The sequence below is a fragment of the Ictalurus punctatus genome, chromosome 24, assembly GCF_001660625.3.
Source record: "Ictalurus punctatus breed USDA103 chromosome 24, Coco_2.0, whole genome shotgun sequence".
Classification (NCBI taxonomy): domain Eukaryota; kingdom Metazoa; phylum Chordata; class Actinopteri; order Siluriformes; family Ictaluridae; genus Ictalurus; species Ictalurus punctatus.
In genome coordinates, this window is record NC_030439.2 from 7,272,843 (window position 1) to 7,300,480 (window position 27,638).

At 40.3% G+C, this 27,638-nt stretch overlaps 1 protein-coding gene across 1 annotated transcript in view; it reads right to left on the reverse strand.

The window, feature by feature from the left end:
* ttyh3a (tweety family member 3a) overlaps positions 1–27,638 on the reverse strand; it is a 64,017-nt gene that overhangs the window by 17,367 nt on the left and 19,012 nt on the right. The window contains exons 2-8 of the mRNA XM_017454647.3: positions 23,163–23,332; positions 10,111–10,222; positions 9,716–9,936; positions 8,791–8,886; positions 6,285–6,357; positions 4,390–4,465; positions 1,257–1,312 (exon numbers count right to left, since the gene is read on the reverse strand). Coding sequence (XP_017310136.1) covers positions 1,257–1,312; positions 4,390–4,465; positions 6,285–6,357; positions 8,791–8,886; positions 9,716–9,936; positions 10,111–10,222; positions 23,163–23,332 — 804 coding nt within the window. The remainder of the gene's footprint in view (positions 1–1,256; positions 1,313–4,389; positions 4,466–6,284; positions 6,358–8,790; positions 8,887–9,715; positions 9,937–10,110; positions 10,223–23,162; positions 23,333–27,638) is intronic.

Genomic DNA, 27,638 nt, shown 5'->3' on the forward strand with positions numbered 1-27,638 from the left:
GTAACGTAGAGAGGGTGGTGGGTGACGGGCTGCTCGAGGTCTTTCTACAGGAGCAGAAATAATACAAACGACGACGACAACATGTGCAGTCCATTTCAGACAGAGTGCCGAAGGAACCGTGACATCTCAGAAACACATTAATATTTGAAGGGCGCCTTGAAAAGGATGCGATGGCAGCTTGGGCTCTTAGCAACGGTTCTATTTTTAAAATCGCCATGAAAGGCTGGAAAATTGCATATTAGGGCCAGAAGAAAAAAAACCTCCAAAAAAACAAAACAAGGCATCTTGTATGTGACTGTACAGTCTGCTCCGTGTCACTTTACAAAGCCTGCGGTTGCAATAATTCACGCCACGCCATATCAATATGCCTCTGTAATCGATGTAAACGATGCTGGTGATGTTTCCTCAAGGTCCCGATCTATCAGGGTGAGGCACAGGAGATGAAAGGAGAATGCATCTTTATCTTCAAATGGGAGGAAATTTGACGTTTGTGGCATCAGCTGTACTCAGTAAGACTCATCCATGTAAGTGGAATCAGTCAGACACCAGTTTGACTCACTGGGTTACGGAAATCAATACACAATCTCCATATGACTATTAGCCGCTGTTTAAAAGCAACGAGATGTGTATTGAAATGGAAAGGGCTTGCCATTGCCTGCCGTGATTAGTTGCATGCGGTGGGATACTTTAAGAGGGGTAATATATTATTCACATAAAAGACAGGGTTAAGTCTAATTAGATTTCCTTAGCCAAAGTGCTGTCTGGTGTAGAAAGAACTGCAGAAGACCAGAGGTTATACTGAAGAGAAGTGAATAAAGGAAACGTGCAGCAATTTGGGCACGGGCTAGCATAGGGGTGTCCAATCTTTTACGGAAAGGACTGGTATGAGTGCAAGTTTTCATTCCAACCAAGCAGAAGCCCCACTTGAATCTACTGAAAGCCAAGCTCAACTGATGAAACAAGCCGAAATCAGGTGTTGCGCCTGCTTGACTGGAATGAAAACCTGCACCCTCACCGGCCCTTTTGCAGACACGATTGGACACCACTCGGCTAGCAAATCTACAGAGAAGAAGAAGAGAGTCATAAATTCATAAATGGGTCAGAATCAGAACTAAATAAAAGTTAAGACAAATCAGGATATTTCCAAGCTGTATACAACACTACCGTAAAAAAAAAAAAAAAAGAGAGAATGAAGAAATATACACAAAGATAATGGGATGGTGTCAGAGAGATGGGATGACTGAAGACATGATTACCTGTTGGAAGGGGTTGGTTTGGCCCACGTTGCACCGGAGGTAATACTGCAGGATGTCTGCGGAAGGAAAGAGAGACAAGCATATCAAGGACGAGGAGAGGAGAAACAAACCACTGAATTCAGGACAACACTTTCAAACCTCTAACAGCAGCTGCTCATTCAACAGCCAAATGTTTGTGGACAGCTGACCGGCACACCCATATGTGGGCATTCCGCAAAAAGTTGGAAGCAAACAGTCGTAGAAGATGTATGTTGTAGCATTACAATTTCACGTCACTGGAACTAAGAGGCTCAAACCTGTTCCCATCATGACGATGCTCCTGTACACAAAGAGCCCCATGAAGACATGGATTGAGAAGGTTGGACGGGAAGAACTTGAGCGTCCTGTACACATCAAACCCAAACCTCAAACCCACTGAACATCTTTGGGATGAACTGGAGCCTCCTCACCAGTTCAACATCAGTACCTGATCTTACTAAAGCTCGTGTAGCTGAATGAACACAAATCCCCACAGCCACGCTCCAAAATCCAGTGGAAAGCCTTCCCAGAAGAGTGGAGCGCATTATAACAGCGACGACGGACTAGATCTGGAATGGGATGTTCAGAAAGCAGATATGATTGTGATGGTGGTCAGGTGTGCACAAACTTTTGGCTGTAGAAATGTACCTGGTATTCTCGTGTTGGAAAATCAAAGGACTGATGACCTATGGGTAAATGACCTAGTGTACCGATTCAGCATTACAGTCACAAATGCACTTTGCAGCCTGATTCTGACACCTCAAATAGAAAGATAGTCGACTATAATACAGAAATAATACAAGGTCAGCCCTCCAACGACCCCCAACACTACATTGGCTAATTAGCCCATTAATAAGAAACAAAAGTCTTGAATGTTGGAGTACAGTGATCTGAGAGGCTGAAGGAAGAAGAAAGAAAGAAAAAAAAGGCCGACTGTGAATGCATTCACTTCGAATCAGGACATGCTAGATGCAGGTTAGCGCGCATATGTGGGAGAGAAACGGGTTTATAAAAAGCTTCCCACGCTCTATTTCTGCGCAGGAAGTGCTACATATTCACACCCCCTCCTGACAAGCTCCAGCACAGACGTAATTGTGATTTTCAGAGTTTCACACACCCGCTGCACTGCGTACATTTGCGTAGACGAGTCGAATGGGGAGCGATTCGGGAGTGAGTCAGAGCTGTAGGCCTGGGTCGTGGAGGCGTGATGAAATCATTCGCTCTTTCTCTCTCACAGCTACACACACACAAGGGCACCCTGTTAAGCAGCAGCCAACAAATCTCCATCTAGTCCTGGTAGGGGTAGAGCTAATCCACATCACAGAGTTGGCTTCCCACACACACACACACACACACACACACACACACACACACACAATAAAACTAGTAACACTGCTGATGAGAAGAATGAACCACTCACTCAATTATGTCCACACATGGCCAAACACAAGAGGCTTTCATGGCTTATAACCGAGCCACAGACCCAGAGCCTCATCCATCATCTTTACATGAACTTTAGTAATTGGACGTATTAATGGGCAATTGGGGATGTCAGAGTAAAACAGCCCATGAACAATAGGAGTGAGTTTAAAAAGCGACCCGAGAGGAACAAGCATATCTGATATACAGTCTTCTCTGCACTATAAACCAATAAATCGTAGAGCTCGGCTCGAAGCTTGTTTAAACTACAGCTGTTTCCAGCTTCAACAAATTTAGAGCGGACAGGACTGGCGCGAACACGGGACGCAATAGAGGAAGACATTGGCAGATAACGGCAGCGGTGACCTCTCGGAGGCCGTGGAGACGCTAGTGGCCTGAGGGCAGACAGACAGGCTGTTCTATTGAGTCATTAATGCAAAGAGGATCTTACGATTAAAACACGCAACTCCTTTAGACCAAAAAGCATCTGCCGGCCTAAACCGAGTCAGATACTGTAATATACTATAGGAACAGACATCTTGTTACAGAGCATGCCATGAAGATGGGACGAAGTTTCGCTCGCATTTGTTTTAGTTTTATTCGTTGAAGTTGTACAAACACGTCAAGAGGACGTAAAGACGACTGCCTTTAGCTTAAATAAAACCGAGAAAGATAAAAACACAAGAGATGAAGAAAAGGAAAGAAAAAAAAGAAAGAAAAAAAAATCATGTGCGAGTTGTGTAATTAGATCCCAGAGCGCAGAGCATGGCTTTTAGGATGATGCCGAGTGGCACTCTGGTCCCTTGTTAATGCTTCTATGATCACTTCTATGATGAAATGCTGGTTTCATCCACAGCCATTAGCCACGGTCAGTGTGCTTACTGTGTGCTATGAGGACTCGCGCGTCGAACACGAGTACAGCTAAAAGGTCTCGTTTTACCAACAAACGTCACTGCGCAAAGCCATGCAGAACTATTTCGTGCAATTGCAATTTCGCCAATTCAAGTAGTTTTCCGCAAAAAAAGGTCACACGTTTTGAAGGAAAAAGCCACGGCAAAATTGCCCGCAACGATCACAAAAAAACCTGCAAAATCCTGTAAATCCTGTTTTGTTTTATTTTTTCTGATGTGAGAGAGCAAGAATCAAAAGATGAAGCAAGCTCAAGAGGATTTTAAATATGATTTTAAATAAGATTCATTAATAGTCTTACTGCACTGCTTTGCATATTGCTGTGCACTATTACTGTGGGAACTCCTATCTCTGTCCTGTATTCTGTCTCTACATCCTCGCTTCCTGCTGCTGATCAGTAGAGACCGGCGTCTAGCACCACACACACCCACCCACACACATACCCACACACACACACACACACACACACACACTTGCACTGCCTCATGCCTGTGATTTACACTCCACGGGCTCCCTGTATATGTCTGACCGCTGGTAGCTTGAGTAGGACACGAATGATGAACTAAGAGGATGATTTAGCTCTGAAAGCCAACAGGACATATCATAGCCATGGTGAGGAAAATACACCAGGTGTGAGCTCCACCATGAAAGGGCAAGACCGTGTTATCCAACCTATTATTCAACCCGGCAAAGCTCCCGGCCAGTGACTCGCCTTTCGTAGAAGGAACACCCTGATTAAACAGACTATTTATTTATTTATTTAAAAAGTGAAAGTACGAAATCTCACCTTTGTTGAGGACTCCGTAGCGTTCGGCCACTTCCGCGACGTACATGTCGGGCGCCACACAGAAGTCACTAGAGCTCTGGAAACAATTTTGGAATGGTTGATTTACACCGAACAAAAAAAAATGGAGCAAGAACGCTTTTTAATTATGATACTAGATCTCTGTGGATTAACAAAAATAAAAACCTGGACTCTTAAAACCAGTAGACTTGTTCCAAAAAGGGCTATTAGACTGAATTTACACATCTAATAAAGCCTTGTTGTTTGAGCCAAATGAGAAGCCTAGCTTTATTTCCACCATCATTAGTCATTGAGCTGGTCGTCCACTAATCGTACGGCCTGCGGTTCGATTCCCGGCCCACATGACTCCACATGCCGAAGTGTCCTTGGACAAGACACTGAACCCCAAGTTGCTCACGATGGCAGGCTAGCACCTTGCATGGCAGCTCTGCTACTATTGGTGTGCGAGTGTGTGTGTGAATGAGATAGTGTAAAGCGCTTTGGAACTGCAAATTTTATAAAAAAAACAAAAACAAACAAAAAACAACAACAAAAAAGACGCTATATAAGTACAGACCATTTACCTCTGACCAATTACATTTATCATCAAATAACAACCAGTGTTTTCTTTGTCCCCAACCCAGACACTTCAGCCCTTTTGTGCACATTTACACATGTTTTCAGGAAAATATACAGTATTTCTTTTTTTTATTACCTCGAAAATCTCTTGAGACCATGAAAGCAATTGAAAATAAACAACAATCTTGATTTATGTTGTTCTCTAGACTGTGTGCTCTCAACGGACCGTGCCTCTGGTATATATTGACAGACTTTCGACAATCTAACTGAAGATACTATTATTTACCTGAAAGTGCAAGTGCTACAATCCGAAACCGTATACACTCTGTACGTTGTGCTTTTTCCTTTTGTGCAAAAAGGAAAAAAAAATAAAATATATATATATATATATATATATATATATATATATATATATATATATATATATATATATATATATATATATATATTCTCTATAATCTATACATTTTGAAGGCCTTGAATTTTAACAATAACGTTTTAATCCTTGTTTTTAACTCACGGTGTTCACACACGGACAATCCATTAGCGTTGTTCATATGATATACTTACACGGAGAGATAACTAAAAGGAAATTGGGGGTTTTCCCCCAATAATTTATTTATGAAAGGGTGTGTGGAATTGGTAAGAAAAAAAAGAAAAGAAAAAAAAAAAAAAAAGTCAATGCATTGAACACAGTCCTACCATTAAGACCTGAAATATGTATTACAAACAGGAGAGGCTCATGATATAACCTGTATGTGTGGATTTGTGAACGCTATCGAGGTTACATCAGAGTGTTTACATAAAACAAACACGTATAAATAATTTAGACAGAAAATACATGAGCCATGTACTGGCAACTTCGAGAAGTGACTGAGATGTAAGTGAGGAGGAAATAATACTGGGAAAAAAGCAGCGTTTTCATTGTAAACAAGATGACGCTCTCAGACCAAAGATTTCTTTCAAACGAGTCCAGTTTTAAGATGCATCAAGAAGCAGGGCATTTTTAGGAAATGAACTGTACTAGAGTAAGTGTTGTGGTCCACTTACTTAAAGACAGCTGTACATTTACAGTGTTACAGCCGTCTGTTTTGGCAACATTTGCCCTCATGGTGCACTATGAAACGCACTACACTGTACGTAGCGTGCTACCCAGGGTGTATGTTATATAAGACACGTTATATAATCTTCGTCCTTGCGACGCAGCCAGTCCCGTACGTGATGAGTACAGGTATATGAAGGAGCAAAATGGTGAGAGCTGAAAAAAAAAACACGCACACACACACAAAACTGGCTAGCGTTGCCATGGAGACACTCACCGAGGATACAGCCAGCTCCAAACCCAGCGATCCCCAGCTGATTACTAGTGCCAACACGCCCAGTAAACAGACCCTGCACAGAGACACGCGGACAGAAGTAAACAATAATGAGTGTTCTAACTAGCATTACTGTTACATACAGTATAATCATGTCATGCGAGAGGGGCTCCGCTTCTCCTGGCACCCTAGGAATTCCACATCAAACCCCTTATTACACCTCTGTATGACATCTTCGCACGCCTAGAAGAGAAATGTCCTCTCTGAATGCAAGATTAAGTTAACGTTTTTAAAACTCATGCGTAAAAGTGAAGACCATATCACCAGCGGAAACATCCGTGATTCATGAAACTTTGGGTGTAATGGATATTTACAACAAACTTCGGCTTGTTCCCCACTGCCTTTCAATTACTGCATCTTCACTTTGAACTTGAACAAGTTTTCATCAATAAAAAGAAAAAAAAAAAAAAAAAAAGCCTTCATGCTCAGCGGGAAGCAAACCTGATTAGTCCCGAGATCTCCTCAGACGACTGCAGCTTTATAGCAGAATCTACATGCTAAGATGCCCAAACATATAAATAAATCGCTTGAGCTACAGAGGAGATACAGATATCTTTAACTTTTATAGCTGACGGACTTTTATAAGCTCATGGACTCATTAAAACGTTATCTTACAAAGATTCAGTTCAAAGCTTGTGAAAACGCATTAAAATCCAGAACCCATCGGCGGGTTCAGGCGTACACTCCTTACACTTGCAACAAAATGAATGCATAATACAAAAAGGAATGCATCTGGAAACATCTAAGGGGGGGGGGGGGTCAATCGATAAATATATATATACACTGGAAAATTTATCGAATGAATAAAACACGCAAATAAATACAGAAATAAATCAACTGAGGAAATACAAAATGGATAAAGTATAATATAATACATGATATGCACATTATATAAACAATGATATGCACACAACTCTGTGTTTTTATTTAGCTATTACTCTTTTACTTATTTTTCATTTGGTTAGAATCTGTGCTCCATAGTGTGTAAGCTTGAGTAATAGCCAGATTCAGTGAGATTAAAATATCCCTGCCTGTGCTAAAAATAGAGCCTAGTAAAACGGGGATTTATAAAGCATTGATAATGAAGGACTATTAAAACGATCGTGAAATGAACAGAAAAATAGAACTGTTTCACTTCAATTACAGACTTGAGGAGCTTTATCGGAGAGATGGATCTCGTTACGATGACGCATTCTGGTCAAAGGGGCTCCGGAGGTTTTACGTCTAGCAGTTAAAGCGGGGGTCCTTACACTTCATTTTTTTTTTGTCCAGCGAGCCCGTTTTAAGGGCTCAAAATTCTCACGTGCCTTAAATAACTGCAAGCAAATGGTATCAACACTTGGGGGTTTGTCGGGTTCACGTATTGCATTTGAGGTTATGTTTTCATGAGCGTAAAGCCCATTTTACACCAAAAGCATTACCAAAAGAGTTAGAAAATAATGAGCATGCGCTGGGCGTGATAGCTCCAGATCACAGTGGTTACACAATCATGGTATAACAGTTTAAAAAATCTCTTTAGTAGATGTTAAATGACACCAGCCCGGTGCTGCTGCGATCTACAGTGCCAGAGAAAGAGGCCATGAAACTTGGTCATTTTGGCCAACTTTGGGGCTCTATTTATGGTAAAAATGACACCTCAGGCGCTGCTACAAACCTCATTATGTTTCAATCGATCATTTCCCTGTATCAGACACCTGTAGCACTTTTTTTTTTAAACAATATTAAACCTCCGTTCAGAGCTATTTTTGATTTATTTAACTTTATACAGACAAAAACACACATTGTTTTGCACTGTTAACGAGTCAGAAATATATGTATTTTTTTATTATATAAAAAAAAAAGTCTTCAGTCATTTTTCTTCATTCAAATTTGGTTCAAAATATACAGAGAATTGAACTGAATCGAACTGTGAAGCCAGAATCGTGGATCGAATCGAATCGCGATCATTACACCCCTACTCTGTACGGTTCGATTCGACACTCTGCAGCAGGAAATACACTGCAAAATATAGAATACAGAATTTTGATTCAAATAGTTGCTCCGTGCACAGCATGATGGATTGAAGCCTAATGAAATTTGTATAACAATAATAATAATAATTAGACAGTTTGAATTATTATTAGACATTACATAACTCAAGTTTATACGCATTGTGAAGAACGGCTGGTAAAATTCTCCTGCGACCCAATCTGCATCTCGGGAGACCAGCTGTCGGGGTCGTGATCCCGAGGTCGAGAACCTCTGACATAGTTAAAGGGTAGTCAGACTAGTAAGGACGGTTAAGTTGGGAGTAATATCAACACGGTGTTACTCCTACACTGTATATAACCGTTTCTCACTAAATCATTGGCAGAATGTGAAATTAACTGTGGTGGTTTCCCAGAGCGCTGTGTATAACACGACACACTCCTATTCATGAGCCCACACACACACACACACACAGACTCACCCAATCAGAGTTCCTTTAGAGTTGCGAATAAGGCCAAAGAGCACCAGCAGGCAGATGAGCACATCGAACAAAAGAAGACCCAGATAGCCCAGCCACCTGAAACCACAAATATATTACTAACTCTGAGGCAGAAATGTATATTATTGAATAGTCTCTAGTCCTCGTCTAATACTTCTAATGCACCTAGAAAATCATGTAGAAATCTCTGAAAGCTCTATGAGAAGTGTGAATGTGTGTTTATGTGAGAATATAGTGCTCGAGTGTTAACACCGTACAAGCATGGCAGATTTTCCTGTATTGAGCATTTCCATCTGCTCAGCTTCACCTAAATGCTGTCTATAGGTACTTTCCGGCAATTTATTTATTTATTTTTTTTAAAAGGAAATTTAAGGATTTCATGCCCACTGGAGACGCCAGCTGTGATTTTAGTTCCAGGGCTACAAGTCAAAGACCATGTTTCATGTTGGGTGAAAAATGCATTTGAATAAAAGTACAGCTTTGACTCTCCTTCCTTCGTGATGATGAAATCTCAATCTACGGATTGCCATGTATTTAATGTTAGAGAGGTTCGTAAACGAAATTCTAGCACGAGTTTCTTCTGGCGAGAAATATAAATGGTGACAATAGTCTGAAAGATTCAGGGAGTGAGCAGAATGCTAATTTTCACTCTCTGTAAGAAAGCACTGTTCACGCTTGGCATGACAGTCAGAATTCCTTTCGGCTTTCTTTTTTTTCTTCCCCTCTCTCTCTCTCTCTCTCTCTACTCATTTCCATACTTGCAGCTGAACACCAAACAGTGAGCAAAGCCCTGTTCATTTGCAACAAGAAACATTCTTATACAGACACGAACCACCACACTACACATTAAAAACATTATGCTTTAGACAAAAACGAGGTGCACTGATACCACTGTCCTGCATCTCACCTATACCAGTCATACAGTTCGATTCTGACGGCCAGCACCTCCAGAGAGATGCTAGGATTGCGCCAGAAAGGGATCTCCACCATCTGTTTGAGCAGATCATCCAGCTGGCCCTGCAGCTTCTGCACAATCGACAGATAATCAGCGTGCTTCGTGTACTCTCTCTCCAACTGCTGCAAATTCTCATCGACGGTCAGATTCAAGGAGCTGGCGCTGTCTAATACCTGTAAGCACAAAACCACAGACAGAATAGACAGGACTTCCATTAGGGTCTTTCACCTGAGGTTTTCAGATAAGATGGTAATTGGGAGGCTTTATATGTGCGTGTGTGACAATAGGTGATTATGAACAGATCAAGGCAAGCCGTATGAGAAAGGAATGCACTGCGGTAGCCATACCAGTTTCTGTACGCCGGCGATAGTACGGTTGGCGTGGCGCAGTGAGTAAGTGATCCGGTTAACACCATCGCAGGTCTCTCCATTCCCGTAGAAACCAACGGCAATGCCAGCGCTGTAGAGAGACCGAAAAGAGAGTGGGCATGAGGAACAGGATGAGAAAGTGGTGGAGGTAGAGGAGGAGGAGGAGGAGGAAGAACAGAGTATCTGAACAATATTCTTGAACAAGAAATCTGGTAATCCTTGTGGTCAAAATCCTGAGTGCTAAAGCTAGCTGTGGAGAAAATTATGCATTATTTCAGCACGTCTGAACCACCACTGAGGTTTAGTGAGGGGCCTCAAAAATCAGTATGGTGATGGTCATGTAGTCCAGGTGGGATTACCTCTGTCCAAGCATTCAAAGCCATAGCAATATGTGCAATAGTGCTCAGTAGAAAGCAAGTACTCACATTCACAGTGAGGGGGCTGTTTACTGACCTACTCCCACAACCAAGCCATATAGACTACAGTCAAAATCTCAGCTCTCACTAATTCTAAAGGGGCTTTCCTATTCTTTCATGACAAAATGTGTGCCATCTGTTTTCGTTATTGGCACACACAAGCCTCTTTTCCTTTTCCTGCCAAACTGTTCCTAGCACCGAGAGCCATACCAATGACATTCCCATTTTAGATATTCACCAACTGGTTTTCATTCATGGTGCCCGACTCTTTATCCAGAGTTTCTTCCACCGACCTCAATTCGGTTGGGAGAAAATGTCTGGGCAGTGCGTGAAATAACCCTTACTCTAATTAAAATCCTCTATATCACCACCATAAATAATTACTGATCTCCAGTATGATGCAGTTCTGCATTGGAAAAGAGGCATGGTCGGGGGGACAGACAAACGTTCTGACACTTTACGTGCTGCCTCACCACCAGGTGGCATTAGTGCACCCGCTTCCTGTGGGCACGTCCTCCCGTTTGAGTACGTCCCTCCTTCCCTCCCTCTGTCTTTGTAGTTACCCAGCTCTTTTGTGTAGTACTCAACAGGCATAAGAATCAGTGTCTCTATACTGACGGGGAACTCCATAGAGCTACTCCATCTGAACAAAGACTCATTGAGCCATCGGTCAGCACTGTAGTTCTCAGCATGTGAAGAAGCAGCACTACTTGAGAAACATTCCATATGCACTCCAGCTTGGTAAATGACCCTGCGAGCTCTTCAAAGGTCCAGCCGAGATCAGACATCCCCAACATGCACGTCACACAGCTTTCATGCTGGTGCTCGCTGATTCCAGTAAGTACAGCAAAAAGCGATGTGAAAGTGGGAAGCAAAACCAAAAGCAGTACTATTTATTTAGCAATAGGTCAACGCAGTTGTTAATTTAGTAAGCGGTATTCTGACTTCCGGAATGTGCAAATCATTTTCGACGAGACACTTTCGACTGAAGTTCAAAATGAGACATGATGCTGTTGCCTCCCTGGGGTGGTGTCACATGACTCCTAGAATAGTGACATGGCTCGAGTTCAGAGCAATCCTATGAGGCAATAAATCTGACGGATAATCTGCTGGGACTGAGTTAAACAAAGAATGTAACTGCCACAAACACACACCCTACGTGCGGTTATAGATTTAAGCTTTATGACACAAGAGCTGAACACATAACGCCCTGTGATCATCTGTACCTGCACAAGGATTCATCTTTACAAAGACAGCTTCCTGTTTCCATACAAACACATTTGTTGTTTATCCATTTCTTTTTGGATCTTCAGAAAATACACCCATCCGTACAGACTAGCACTAGTTCACAAGGCGTAAATGAAAAAAAAATTCCAGAAACGTTCCAACATGATGAGACAGCTAATGTCCTGCATCGCAGAAAACACTTAAATCAACAGGGATTTCAATTTGGTCCACATGGAGTGATGGGCAAGTAGGTACTCATTTCCTGGAAGACTGCTAAACGCTTTTCCTCGCCCTCTGAAAATTTAAACCTTGAATTGCCTCATCTTAGCTCGGTCTTCGTCAAAACAAAGCCCTCCTCTCTCAGCTGGAACGCCGCTCACTCCATCAACCACTGAGGTTTTAAAGGAAACAGGAAACACAGGTCGAGATCTCAACAGCCACTTGTTTACCTTGTGTTCATTCCAGACCACTCATCTCCTTATTTCCCAGAAAATTTCCCAGAAAGAGGAATAATAATAATAATAAAAAAAAGATATCAACTACAGAAAGTTAGATTTATGCCAACGGTGTGGAAAAAGTCTGCAGGTCTACATACAAAAGGTTAAGCATTAAAATTTTACAAATACAAATTGTTAGAACCCTTTGTACACATTCTTGAAGGACTAGGCATTACTGTGTAATGTCTACTGAAGAACCTGTTTTAGAATGAGTCCTGGCATGTCCACTATCTGAACTGCAGGATTTTATCCAACAGGAAAAGTGTACCGGGAGTGCAGTAAATCTTCATTACCTCTGTTAGGTTATATAATCAGAATTAACTGGGGGTGTAACGACACACTCCGGTCACAATTCGATTCTCAGAATGTTGTGGAAAAAAACCTGAATGCAGAAAAATCATGCCTGAAAAGACTCCTTTTTCATTTCTGAGTCATAAATAATGCAAAACCGCGCATTTTTGTCTCTATAAAACGAAATAAATCCGAAATTGCTATAAACGGAGGTTTAATATTGTAAATAAAAAAAAAAAAGAAAAATGCACTACAGGCCTCTGACACAGGGAAAATAATCAACTTAAACATAATGAACTCAAAAAAGAGCAGAAAAAGAGCTCCAAAGTCGGCTAAAATGGCCACTCTCTGCAGCCTTAAATGTCGGTTCAAAGCTAATAAAGAGCTCTTTTAACTGTAATAACGTGGCCGTGTAACCGTATAACTTATTATGCGTGTTGCAATCCGGAGCTATCAGGCTTCACGAGTACAGATCTCGCAGGCTCTCCATGAAAGAAAGTAATCACCTGACCAGCATGCTCTCTATATATTTTATACTCTAAGCTCAAATTTCGACCTATAGTGTTCAAACAGTGCAACTGCATTACATGCATTATGAACAGAATGCTGACTTCCACGATGTGAAGTGCACATCTATTTTTACATTGCGACGCATCATGTATTATTACACCCGTACAATTAAGAGAAACAGGATCTGACATAGATGCACATATAATGGACATGACTGATGATGGCCTTTCTATGCTTATTAAAAGCCAACAGTCTTGAGCTGCACAAAGAGTTATGCACCACCTACTGACTGCACCTTTTATTTATTTTATATATATATTTTATTTTTATTTATATTATATATATATTTTTTTTTTTTCTTCAACTGGATTCACCCCCCTAATTTAGTCTTGGCCAATTCCCACCCACCAATTAGGTTTCTCCATCAAGCTAACAACTGGGGAACGTAAAGGCTATCACATGATTCCTTGGAGATACATGAAGCCAGCCGAAAGCATCGTTTCAAACTGATGCTGGGCGTAACACACTCAGATGAAGATGCCTATCTACCCCCTTCTTTTTTGTGCTCTCAAAAAATCCCAGCCAAGGAAAACTGATAAGCATAATAATGTGGCCAGGGTCATCAAGCTTAGCTTTAGATTTCCATAAGCTTCAATTATGCAACAGCATGACTAAACAGAGTCGGAGACAAACTGCTTTTAAAATCCAACCACTCAAAAACAAAAAAGAAATGTCACATGGTCAAGTTCTTCCCCCCCCACCTGAAAGATCACAAAAACAAGAAACCACAATTAAGACAAGATTCTTTACACTGGAAAGTCCTGCATGCGCGAGTAAATGAGTAGTTTATTAACGTAGTTGGTGGCTTTTAATCAAAAAGCTAGGATATAAAACAACAGAGAGGTAAATAATTTCCTTCTAAGCTAACTCTTATAGGTTTAGGAGTCTCTCAATCCAGCATTTTGGCAAGTTAGTGTTCTCTATGTGGACTATAATTTTGAAGGCATTCCTTTGAGTTTAAATAAATACATAAGATAAGAAATTCACTCAAAACTGAGAGAAAAAAGCCAGAGCCAGGTTTTTTTTGAAAAAAATGTAAAAAATAAATAAATATAAATCCAAGCTCTGCTTAGTTTTGATTCATTTAATTTTCAGTCCACGGGCACATAATTGACTGGCACCCTGTCCAGGGTGTACCCCGCCTTGTGCCCGATGCTCCCTGGGATAGGCTCCAGGTTCCCTGTGACCCTGAAAAGGAGTAAGCGGTAGAGGATGGATGGATAGATGGGCACAGAACTGAATCTCCATTTCTGCTCCTACTCAGGCCAGAGTGATTTTTTCCCCCCAACAAGATTTAATTTTGAATTTATTTCGTTCTTAAATGAACACAACGTCATTACTCACACTTGAAGAAGCGTGTTCGTTTTCAGCCGTCACGTTACGTTACGTTCTCTCAAAGCCAATATTATGTCCAATTTGGAATGTAGTGCACAACATGGGCCTACCAGCCATTAGCTCGTAAGTGATATAGGGAGGACGAAGCCATTACAGATTGCAGGTTAAGTCATAAAACCATCCTTGTAGACAATAACAGAATTCACACTGCACAAAAACAGCACTGTGTAAGATGCCTCCTGTGTTCATGTCTCCATTGGTCATTTCTCGGCAAGAGAGTGGCAGAAAGTCACAAGCCCTTTTTCATGCTCATGAGCTGCATGTTTAGCTAAATGACTAATTTGCTGATCAAAATTAGACCTTAATGAAACACAGATGGCAGCCGCCATTTTCCTCACAACACTGTGTCTGCTGTTGAAGCCCTTGTTTTGAGATTCCTCAGCTCGACTGCACTGGTTGACCACTCAAAAAAAAAAAAAAAAAAAAGACTTTACACTCAAGTATGTTAATCAGAAAAGCTTATTTTGGTCCAATATCCAAATTAAGTTGGTAGTCAGTGGCACCAATGTGTATTTTTAATGTACGGATGATGGTAGGCACCATCAGGTCCATAAGTATTTGGACAAGTGACGCAGTTTTCATAATTTTGCCTCTGTCGACAATGGATTTGAAATGAAACGATCAAAAAATAATTTAAGTGTCGACTTTCAGCTTTAATGTAATAGGTTTAACAAAAATACAGTAGAATTATTATTATTATTTTTTACAGAGCCCCACAATTTTTCTAGGTTCAAAAGTAATTGGACAATTGACTGCTCAACTCCAGACCTTTAAACTCCTTCGAAATGCTTATTGTCTGATTACTTTTGAACATGTAAAAATGGAGGGACTCTGTATAAAAATAAATAAATAAATAAAATAAATTTAAAAAAGGGGGGGGGGGGGGGGATTCCTAAACGGTTAATTCTGATTGCTTCATTGCAAATCCATTGTGGTGGTGTACAGAGGTAAAATTACACTACTGTCCAAATACTTATGAACCCTACTAAAAACATTTACACTGTACCAAACACAGCACTGCTGAATTCTCGATTCTGATTAGTCAAAAGCTGTTTTCTATAACAGTACGGCTAGGACAGGAGCTCCAGCTGCAAATCAAATCACAGGTTTATATTAATGCCCGCATTCTGATAATTTTTTTTTTTAAATAGTTATAAACTTATGTACTTAGTTGTACTTAGGATGTGCATGTTAAACACTCCCTATAAATGGATAAAAAAACAAAACAACAACAAACCTGTGTTGATACAGTGAAGTTTTCTGCAAGGAGATGTTTATGTGGAATCTTTGGAAGGAGTCTCCAGTGTCGGTGCTTTGTAACGGAGGTAAACTTGTTCCCTTTTTCTGACACCAGACGGTCTTCGGCACAGAGGGGTTTACGGTTTCTCATTAACATGACATGCTACAAACTTGTGTCTTATTAACTTCAAGAGAAAAAGGAGGAACGTCTGTTTTTAGTGACATAATATCTCATGTGTGTTTCACAATATTAAACGTAACTATAAGTGAATAAAAAGTATGGCATGCTCTTCAATAGAGGTTTCCTTCTGGGCTTCAAGACGGCAGCCATTTGTTCTCTGATTTATAAAGATGCATGACACAAGGTAGCAACTGTCTTTTGGTCAGCCGGTTGGTAAGACCAGTTCTGATTAAGGGTTTTGAATCACAGCCCAGTGTATCTACAGTACAGGTGGATCTTTAAAAAAAAATAATTAAATAAATAAATAATAATATTTTGAGATACTGGACTTTTGATTTCAATGAGCTGTAAGCCGTAATCATCAAGATTAAAACAAAAAAGGGTTGAAATATTTCACTTTATGTGTAATGAATCTAGAATATATTAAAGTTCCACTTTTTTAATTCAGTTACGGGAAAAAATGAACTTTTCTACGATATTCAAATCTTCTGAGATGCCCCTGTAAGTGTGTGCACCTTAGTGACATTACACTCATAAGTTCATATTTAAAATAAAATAAAATAAAATAAAATCAAAAGCTGCTTAAACGCTGATTCATGTCACAATAAAAAAGAAAAAAAAATCCCACAAGAGCACAGTGTGATCTTCTGCACAAAGTACAGTATTCTATGAAAATCAAACACTATCAGCGGGCATCGATGGCTATTTACAAAATAAAAAATAAAAAAATACATAAATAAAAAAATACAGGCACGTTCCCTTTCCTCCATTGTCGTCAACTACAGGGATGTTGCCTCAACGTGCACAGACTCTCAAACACAACTCGCCAGAGAAAGAGAGAAATAATTTTGTTAATAATAACACATAAAAGAGAAATAGAGAAAAACATGGGTGAATATAAGCGTAAGGGTGGAGAGAATAAATGTGTTTGAGAGAGAGAGAGGTAGAGCGAGAGAGCATGAGACTGTGTCAGAGAAAAGAAAGTCTACTTCTTACTAAACATAAAATCTGACGTTAAACTGCAGGCTCTGCTGTTAGTCATTCTGGGACTCAAGTGCCATCATTCACAAAGGGGTCAAGAGGCAGGATTATTGTTCTGATAATCACACACTTCAACAAACCATAACAGAACACTAAATCCAGAGGGACATAAAGACTGTTAGCTTTCTGAAAACCTGTTAGGATCGGTAATGACACTCAAATCTGCAGCCGACAGTTAATCAGTCTGGTGTAGATTTGCAACTAACGATTATTTTCATAATCGATTAGTTGGCCGATTATTATGATTATGATTATTATTATTATTAAGATTAATCGATTAATCGGATGGGGCGGGGCAAACTGTGCCTTTTTTTGTTTGTTTATTTAAAATAAAATCCACAAACTGAGTGTTACAAATATAAATTGAGACTAAAACTTTACACAACTGTTTGTCCAAAACAGAAAAGAACCCAACACACACACACACACACACACACACACACACACACACACACACACGAATATATATTATTAATTCATTATAAATTAATTTGGAACGATTTTCATAATCGATTATCATCGATTAGTTGTTGCAGCTCTAGTCTGGTGGTTTATAAGTACTTCAGAAATGCATGTACGCTGTATACCGCTAACTTTGAAAGTGATCATGATGAAGCCCTTTATACACAACATGGTGTTATAGAAGTCCTCGTCCCTTGACTTATCTCCAAGCGCACTGAGGAGGTTTGATCTGAGGCAGGAAACATGAGCTGAATGCTGGATTCATTCACTGCCTGGAAGACAGTGTGTAATTCACAGCATTCATAAAGTCCTCACCTGCCGCGCGGCCTGACAGCTGAGCTAATCAGCCATGCAGATAGCAACACACAGAGACGCTCAGCAGACTCAGCCTGTTCTCTCTCATAAACACACACTCATTCTCAATCACAGGGTCTCATTCTCTCTCCATCTCATCAAAACCTCTAGGTGCCATTCACAAGCAGTTCATTTATTTACCTCACGGAACTGGAACCACACGCACAAACACACAGACACATACACATTTTTATATAGGCTAGACAACAAGGAGAATGACAGAACCAATGAGAAAATCTGGTTAATTTAGGTTTAAATACCCGGTCAAGCTAGCGTATGATAACCGTATAGCTGGCTTTGAGAGTGAAAATAACAAACATTTATCAGTAGCAGCTAGAAATCCTGACAGTGTCCGGCTAACTCCGGCTAACAGTCGTAGAAGAGAAGATTTACAAATGCTCACAATGTTTACTGTTAGCGATAGCCAATATGCTAAGGTGACCTATCCTGACAGGATATCGGATCAAATTTTTCAGTCATATACATACATTTCTTTTGAAATCCTGTCAGGTTAGCAACATTTTAGCAAGCTACTGTTAGCAGTGAAGATTTTGATTATTTTTAAATAGGACCTCTGGTCAAGCACATTAGCTAGTAGGCTAGCATTATCAGCAAAGATTATAAACATTGAAGAACAGAACTCAACTTTTAAACTTTAAAAAAAAAAACCCTCAGAAATAAGGTTAGCTTCTGCTAGATAGCTAACAAAGTCTATAAACAGACAAGACCGGTAAGGACAAGTCTTCTGTGGTCTGCAATATGAAAACAGATTTTACTTAATTTAGCCTGTGATTGATTGATTTAAAAAAAAAAAAAAAACACATTAAACTTTATTACTGCATTATTCCATGTTGGTAAAGTTTCTGTAAACTGAATAGAGGTTTCAGCTGCATCTATAGCACAATATCTAAAATATCTTTGCAAGGGTGGACAAATCGCTAGCTTGAATGCCTGGGACAAACAGATTGCGGATCCTGGCTAGCTAGGAACATTAATTAGCTTGAACAGATGCTAGTCAATCTTCTCAGAATACAAAAAGGGAAATATAAAGGAATGTGTAAACAAAACAGAATAATACAGTACAGTGCAACACAAAAACCGATATATAATTAATGCTCAGCTCACACCTATAACACACAGTCACCTCGCATTTAAACACTAAACGAAGACGCTAGCCTGATTCAAATAGTTCAAGAGCGACATTTTCTCTCTGGGATACAAGTATTTTTGCTTATTTTACATAATCTACTGTATATTATTGCACATAATTAGCTTTTTAGCAAACACATGCCTGGGCACGCACATCGACACTTTCATTTTCCTGATGGCCTAACTAATATTTTCATGATCTGTATAGAAATATAGTCAAAAATTGGGCAACATTTCAAATCCAGAAGCTTATTTAATAGCATAATTAGCAACTTGGTGTCAAAACACCTGTTAAACTAATGATATTCTTATTTATTTTGCCTAAAGATATATGAAAACTTTAGGCCTGCAACTTCAATTAAACTTTTTCCCCCCAATATGGCTCCTCATGTGAATGAGATCAACACTGCTGATATAACGGAAGGAGCTAAGCATCCTGCACAGCGAATGGAGACATCACCATGGCAACAGGCTTTATTTGTGGCAGGATGTGAGGCAATAGCTGGCTGCTGATTTTCCCACCGATTTACCACCATCACTCCATTCGACTCTGGACTTGGGGACCACGACAAAGCACATTACCAATTTACTTTCATTAATCGCATAAATACATTGCATTACAGTGATTAGTTTGGAGGAAGTAGCATAGAGAAGGTTAAAAAAAAAGAGAGAAAAAAAGATGGTTAAGTGTAGTGGCGCTGTGAAAACACAAGCTACGACTCCTCACATACAACATGCCATTAAAATAAAGGGAACCATCTGGCATTGAAGTAAAGATCATTATCATCCAACTCCAGCAGAACTGTTTTCAGTTTAGAACAATCACTATTGTTCTTTCTCAAAGCATCTTCAGTTTCTATGGCTTCACTTCAACACACAACAGTCAATAGCACCCTCCATATGATTACACAACTAATCCAAACTGGACTATTTAAATATGATCATGATGTGCGGTGATGAGAACCATAATTGTTGACAACTCGGTACATATTCAGTCCAAAAACTGTATTGCTTTCTATGTTTTGGCATTCTAGTCAGAGACCATTTTGACTGCTTATTATAACAGACCCCTTTAACATAAACTGCATGGACCTACTTAACTCAGATTTGTTTTATGTTCATAAAACAAAAGTATTCAAATACTGGATTCATTTCTTTTTCCTTCAATACATACAATAATATCCTGGCTACTTATTAGAGCTGTAGAGTTTTTTATTCCTGAACCTTTCAATAGCCATGTTGATATTATTTATAGGGTTTTGGAGTTATTGAGGTTTGGGTTACAACTGTTAAGTTCAAGTGAGCAGTCAAATAGGCTAACAAGTATAAGAACTAGAGAGAACTCAAGAACTATAAGAACTCAATAATAATTACAACAGATTGCTAAAGTTGAGATTACAAATCACTGTAAAAATAAATAAATATAAACAGACAAAGATAAATGGATAGATATACAGTACTGTGCAAATGTTTTAGGCACATGCAAAGAAATGCTATAGAGCAAAGCCTTCAAAATAATGAAATTAAATGTTTCTACATTAAAATAAAACACAGTAAAGAGAAATAAACAGTAATAAATGAAACAAAGTCAATATTTGGTGTGACAAAAAAAAGGTAGAATTAGCGCAGTTTTATAAGGAAATGAGCTGTAAGTTTTATTGAGTATGTTGCAGAAAGAGACACGGTTCTTCTGGAGCCCAGCAGCCTTCATTGTGGTTTTTTGTCTGAAAAGTGTCTCTTACCACTTAATATACTGCTTTCTTTACTGACATACAAACATTTTTCTACAACTTTTAATTTTGTGCTAGAAAACTAATGTTTGGGAATCTAAAACGTTTTTGTACTGACTCGATAATGTAGAAGTCATCAAATAAAAATCTATAACAAAGTTTGCACTAAAATTTTTTTTTTTAAAAATAGGGTGCCTAAAATTTTTGCACAGTAATGTATATTGTAAATGGTACCCCCTTAGCGACAATTCACAAACCCCTGGGAGTTTCCACTAGTTTCCACAATGTACACCAACCTTCTCAAAACGCATAATAAATATGCATATAGTTCATCGGTTTGCAATAACACATTAACCCATTTCTATTTTGATGAAAACAAGATGTGGTGTAAACATTTGTGATAAAATTGAAGGAATACAAGTACAAACAGCTACATTTTCTTGATACGAGCAGTCAGTTTTTCGAGGCATCGCACACAGATGCTCGGCTGTGCCTCCGGCAAACTTCTCAGACGTTTGGATGAGTCGGCTGGGTTCTTGAACCTTTCGTTCCAACTCCTCTAAGCACTTCAAATCAGTTCTAGCCAGGCTGGTAAAGGGTATACTGTCTATTACAGTAAGCACTAAGGCTGGGTGATATCTAAAAAATAATTATCCCGATATTTCCTTATTGAAACAGCTCGATAGACGATATTATCAGACAAACCATCCTACAGTAATCCCAAAACCAGTGTATCCTGCTGATCTGGAACATCATTTTGCACAGTACAAAGTGATGCCGTACAAAATTGGGCGATTATCACCTGTCAACCATCAACATCGCGTCAGGTGTCAATCAATCATCGCCACTATCCGATTACATCACCCTACCGGCCTAGTAGGCACTGCTCCACTTCGTTTCAAAACATCTGATGCACAGGGTTTGAAGGATGTGTATATTTTATTTTGTAGGGGTCATGAATTAATCTCCGCATTTCTGACATGCCGTTTACATGACGATATTATTACGAATTCCTGCTGGCGCCCAGGCGTTCACTGGGTGATAGGCAGCACTGCCCTATTTCATGCGCTGAGTACACAACACGGAGATTAGAGCTAAAAATATTTTTCCATTTCCATGCTACCATAGAACCAAAGGGGGCTGCAAGAGCCTACTGTGAAGAAATGAAAATGCTGCCGTCTTCCCCACAATGCACTGCCACCATCTTTTATGCCCCAATAAACCGAACAGGTTTTGTTATCAGTAGGGAAGGAGTGAATAACCAGCAAGCAGTGCGATGCTCTACCTCAAGCTGAGGTAATAAACTGGAGTATGTAAAGTGCATGCAATGCACAGAGTTCGATTAATATGTCGTTACGCTTCGTCCTGCTTCTGAACAACATCCCGGTATCACAGATGTGTTCGTGTAAGATGTTGATCAAAACCGACGAGCCCTTTAAAACAAGCCCTTTGGGTATCTCTCGCTCTCCTGTTGGTTGTTATGGAGAAGGACATAATTCAAATGCCAGGGGAGCAAAGAGCAAAGGCCTAAAATGGAAGCTACTGCAGCCTTAACAGCAATAAAATAAAATAAAAAGCTGCTTCTGATATGGCCCATTAATCTACACATGTTCTTTGTAGCCAGGGCGCTGCGAGGGAGGCAATCATAGCCGAAAACAGACAGCGTACAGCATAGCTGCTTCCGAGTGTGCAAAGAAAAACATCCAGAATTAACAGAGTTAAAAAAAAACAAAAAAAAAACGCAGAAACATAATGAGTGAAGAAGCTTCCAGTAAGTGATTAACATCCGACCTTGTTCTGTATCATGTATCAAAAAGCCCAACAGGCCCAGCGGATACTGATTTTGGATTGGGGGGGGGGGGGGGGGGTCAATCGAAATGAAACAACTGGAGAGTATTTTAATTATAACACTGACTGAACAGTGACATCAGCATTTCATGCTCGTGCATTAGTGTAATACGTAAGGAAAAACATCTTTTAACACCTGATCAATGACTGGTGACAATGCAAAATGTAATCGGACTGTCAGAAAGAACAGTCCATCCACTACATAGAGAGGTTTATTAATTAAAACAGAGTTGCAGTGCATACATACATACAGTGCAAGATCAAGGCATATCAATGCAAATCTCACTCCTATAGGATTCCACTGGGTTTTTTGTGATCGTTGCAGCCAAAAATGCTTGATTGTGCTTTTTCCCCTCCGAATATTGCCGAGTTTGCTTGATTTTGCGTTCATTTCTGCGATCGTAAATTCCTGGAAGGACTGAAAATTATTCTGATCACTTCAGTTCCAACCCGACATGGCGATCCTGGTTCTAAAGCCTTGGAAAATCAACACCAAGGTGAACTGAAACTGTTCTGGTGACTCGTGGTGGTCTAGAACCTTACTAACACACTTTATGCAAACAGTCACCCCATCAATAATTAATTTCCTCTGTGTAGGAGACGGGAGCAATGCGTGAGGAGAGTAACTCACCTGCACACAAGGGTGGCAATGATGACACACCAGGCCGTGCAGCAGCAGTCGGCATTGGGCTGCTCGCTGCTCTTCTTGCGGCGGCAGCAAAGCCAGAATGAGTAGAAGAGCAGGAAGAGGAGGTCCAGGGCCAGGCAGGCTAGAGCCACTGCTCCCAGCAGCAGAATGGACTGTAGGACAGCAGGAGAGACGGAGGTAACAGATTAGTTTGAGGTCTTGGTGAACATTATCAGATGATCTAAAAATGTGCTGAACACAGTCAAACATAGCAGAGCAAACAGATGGAAGGATGAGTAATGCTCCTAAAATGAATAGGAATGTAAGAATTCATTGCTTATTTTGGATTACAGACCATGGTTTTGAACTTTGTCAGAGCAACCAGATCTCCAAAATTCCCCGAAAATTGAAAAGAAAACTTTACATTAGAATTAAACACTGAAGATGACAACACTGTTACGGAGAAGAGACTGTAATACCTAAAGTGCATTTCTGTTTTTGGCTTGAATGGCCATGGTGTTCCACCTAACGTATTTACACAATATGGCCAAAACTTTGTGGACATCTGACCATCACACCCAAGTGTGGATCTTTCCCAAAATGTTGCCACAATGTTGGAAGCACACAATTGTATTGAATGTCTTTATACACTGTAGCATTACAATTTCTCTCCACTGGAACTAAGAAGCCCAAACCTGTTGCAGCATGACAATGGTTTGCACAAAGAGAGCTCCATGAAGACATGGTTTGAGAAGGGTGGACTGGAAGAACTTGAGTGTCCTGCACAGAGCCCTGACCTCAACCCCACTGAACACCTTTGGGTTTGAACTGGGACACCTATTGCACCCCAGACCTCCTTACCTAACATCAGTACCTGATCTCACTAGTGCTCTTGTAGCTGAATAACACAAATCCCCACAGACACGCTCCAAAATCTAGTGGAAAGCCTTCCCAGAAGAGTGGAGGTTATTATAACAGGAAAAGGGGGAATATATCTGGAATTGCATGTTCAACAAGCCACTATAGGCCCTAATCTTAACATTCATATATGTGGTCTCAAACTAACTCTTCTGAATATTTCTTGTTAATAGTTCATGATGGTTGGAATTATGATGAATAATTCTCCTCACTGCACATCCAAGGTGCCAGATCAGTCCATTATAACCATCCAACCACCTTAAGAGAGAAAGCCACATATTCATTAAAGACCATTGTGTATAATGAAGCCTACCATCACAGCACAGCATGGGGCAGAGCCACAGACTTGGTTTTATGTCAGAGTCGTTAATCTCAGCGGACTCTTGTTTCCATGCGAGGTCTCACAAAATCATAGTCTCCTTCTTGTTCCTTTGAACCCATGCCAAGCTGTCCATCAAGCTCGCAAGGAGATCACAGGCGACTATAAACACAGTGCCAGCCTGGGGAACCTTATGAGTGAACAAGCAAAAACAAGCCTTGAGGTTCAGTTCACTCCAGCTGAGAGCGAAATGAAGATCTGTGGTCTCCCTCTCGCTGGCATGCCACGTTGTTTTGAGAGTGAAACCAAGATGATTAAGCAGAGATAAAGTGTCCTGCTGAGGAGTTAATCATGTCATCCCACATCCACCTATAAGCTGAATCAAATAAGCAAACGGCTAATACAGTCATAGAACTTAATAAGCCCTCCCTTGGGACTTGTTCCAGTGTCTGGTACAATCTTTCATAGATGTGTTTTACAAACCCCATCTTGGTTAAGGCTAAAGAAAGATTTGATTCGATTCCGAAATACAGTCTGATTACCAGAACAGCCAACGGATGCGTTTGTGGTGAAGCGGAATGCAGCTTGTGCTCCAGTTCTTCCTTGTATGAGAAAGGATTTGGGGGGAAAATGCATTATCTGATTTTCAAGACCATTTAAAGAATGATTTTTATGCCTTTCTCAAACAAGAATTCAGCTGAGTTCCCAGTGGGGAATGCTAAATATGGATCTAAACTTGCACTTTGCCTTCATACTGCACAAGACAGTGAAAAATGAACGAATGTACACCATTCAAACAGATGCCGAGTCTACAAGAACAGCAAAAAGTCACTTAAAAGTGGAGGAGTAAACACTAAGACAAGATAAAAACTCTCTCCTGGAAACAATGCTCATCTTTAAACCCTATTTTTAAAAAAGCCTTGGTGGCAAGTTGTCATGTTGCGTGCCATCCATCATATACATGTAAATCCAGAGCGCTAAAATATAGCACATCTGCGTTCCGGCACCTTATTATGTGGATCCGGCACCTCCGCAGCTGGATGTAAAGTCTCCCGCAGCAATATTATCAAAACTAATAGTTTTAGTTTTTAATTCACCAAAAGTAAAAAAGAACAACAAAAAAAAACGGCAACAGAAATGCTCAAAAATTGCTAATAGCCAATCATTAACCTCTTTCACACAACGTAATCACTTCAAGTTCAAAGTTCGCCTGAATTCGTTGTCACGAAGCGAAGCCTACAGTCATGTAGCACGCGCTGTAGAGTGTATCACGGCGAAAACAAAGCCGTTATCATTACCAGCATTTTTAAGAACACAAACAAAATACTAAAAAGGCAAAAGTACAAGAGCGCGAGCAGCAGCAGGTCACTGAGGAAGCAGTTTGGTGACCATTCTCACGACTAGCAGTGATAACGCTAACCTGATTGTGGAAGGTTTTAGAAGCGTCGTTAGCGTCGGCTAAACGTCGTCAACCTGCGCATGGGTTTGAAAGTGAGATTGACTGCCTGGAATTAAATAGAGTTCACAGCCCTTTGGGCTTTTAGTGAGTACAGGGATTCAAAAAAGGAGACAAAAAGTTCCCGAAGAACTGAGGCAGTTGTTTGCTACTGTGAACACCATACCCGATCTCGAGAAGAGCGCGATCAGGGTTTCTCCAAAATCAATCTCTAACATGACACCTTTGTGGAATTTTTTTGTCTTGGGTAAGACAATTATTTCTTGATTATGTTGTGCCGGTAATGTTTATTGTGAGTACGCTTACTGTATGAAACATAGCTTTGTTTTCAAAGTGTTTTGGGCAAGTGTGTTTTGTAGCTAACTGAGATGACGGCACATAAGCTGATAGAAAGTGCAATCCATAAATGTTTCCCTTTGTACTGAGAATACTCACTGCTATTAAGTTCATTATGTGATTAAGTCACTGTACCAGTACGATCAATTACATAGGCCTACCCATCAGTATTGATTATCGTTGGCTACATGAGATACTGGAAGCACTTTCACATGTCTGTAAGATCGAGGACTGTGATCATTCGTGTGCCTCCCGACCTGCCGGATCACTACCCTCTTATTGTTCCGGGTCCTGCAGATTTACAAATTGAGCGCTGTGTAAATCTATATCTTCGACAAAACACCTTGTCCCTTTCTTCCTTCCTACGCCACAGGATATCCTGTAGAGGTCCAAGTTCCCGTCGTGGCAGGGCCTGATCATACTGAAGCACCTGCTCTTTCCTTACTTGATGGCTCTTCCTACATGCGTTCGATTCCTCCACAATCCATTCTACAAGCCGTATTATTGTTCCTGCAGCTGTGAATCTAATCTATGCCACTTCCTTCAAACCTGCATGAAGTTTGCCAGCAACAGTCTTATTGATGGCGACAAAATCGACAACAGCTGACACGTGGTCAGTCTTATTTATTTAAACTCCTCCAAGCCATTTTGATTGTGTCCCCACTGACCACTTCACACCACTAATGTTATGTGGTCATATGTGTCCCGGTCCATCTCCGAAGCTGGGTTGAGTGATCGGATCTCAGTGTGCCTCCGAGACACATTGGATCCTGTTCACACCGGTACTTGGCTCCAACACATGTTAATGGGACCACAGACAGTGAACAGGACATCAGACAATAGATAGTGTGATGAAGTGTGACATGTTTGTGAGTGGGAGTTGCTGGAGCAGTTAAGTATCTGGATAGCCTCTGGGAAAAAAGCCACACAGGCGGTGTGTGGTTCTGAAGATGACAGTGTAGTCCTATCGGACCTCTATGTAAATCATACGGCCTTCACGGTCATCAAATCGCAACCCAATTCGGCAGAATGTCTTTTGGAAGAATAGGACTCCATCCTTCCAGTTCCAGAGATGTGTAGAATCCATGCTAAAGCGCACTAAAGCTGTTCTGGTGACTCGTGGTAGAACAACACTACTATCTTCTCTACTTTCATTGCTAAATTCTATTTAATAGAGTCACGTACTACAAGATAAACTTTCATATGATTTGTATTCTACTACTTCTACTGTTATTTATTTTTTAAACGTAAGTTCTGTAGTAAAGTAACACCTGAACTTTCATCTTAACAGAATATTGGGGACAGTAAAAACAAAATAATTGCTTTTTGCAGCCCTAATGGCCACCTCTCCATGCATGTTACCACCATCAATACCCCAAAATTGCTGATTGTGAATGATTTCTTATTGATCTATGGGGTTTTCTTCATGCTACACAAAATCATTATACCA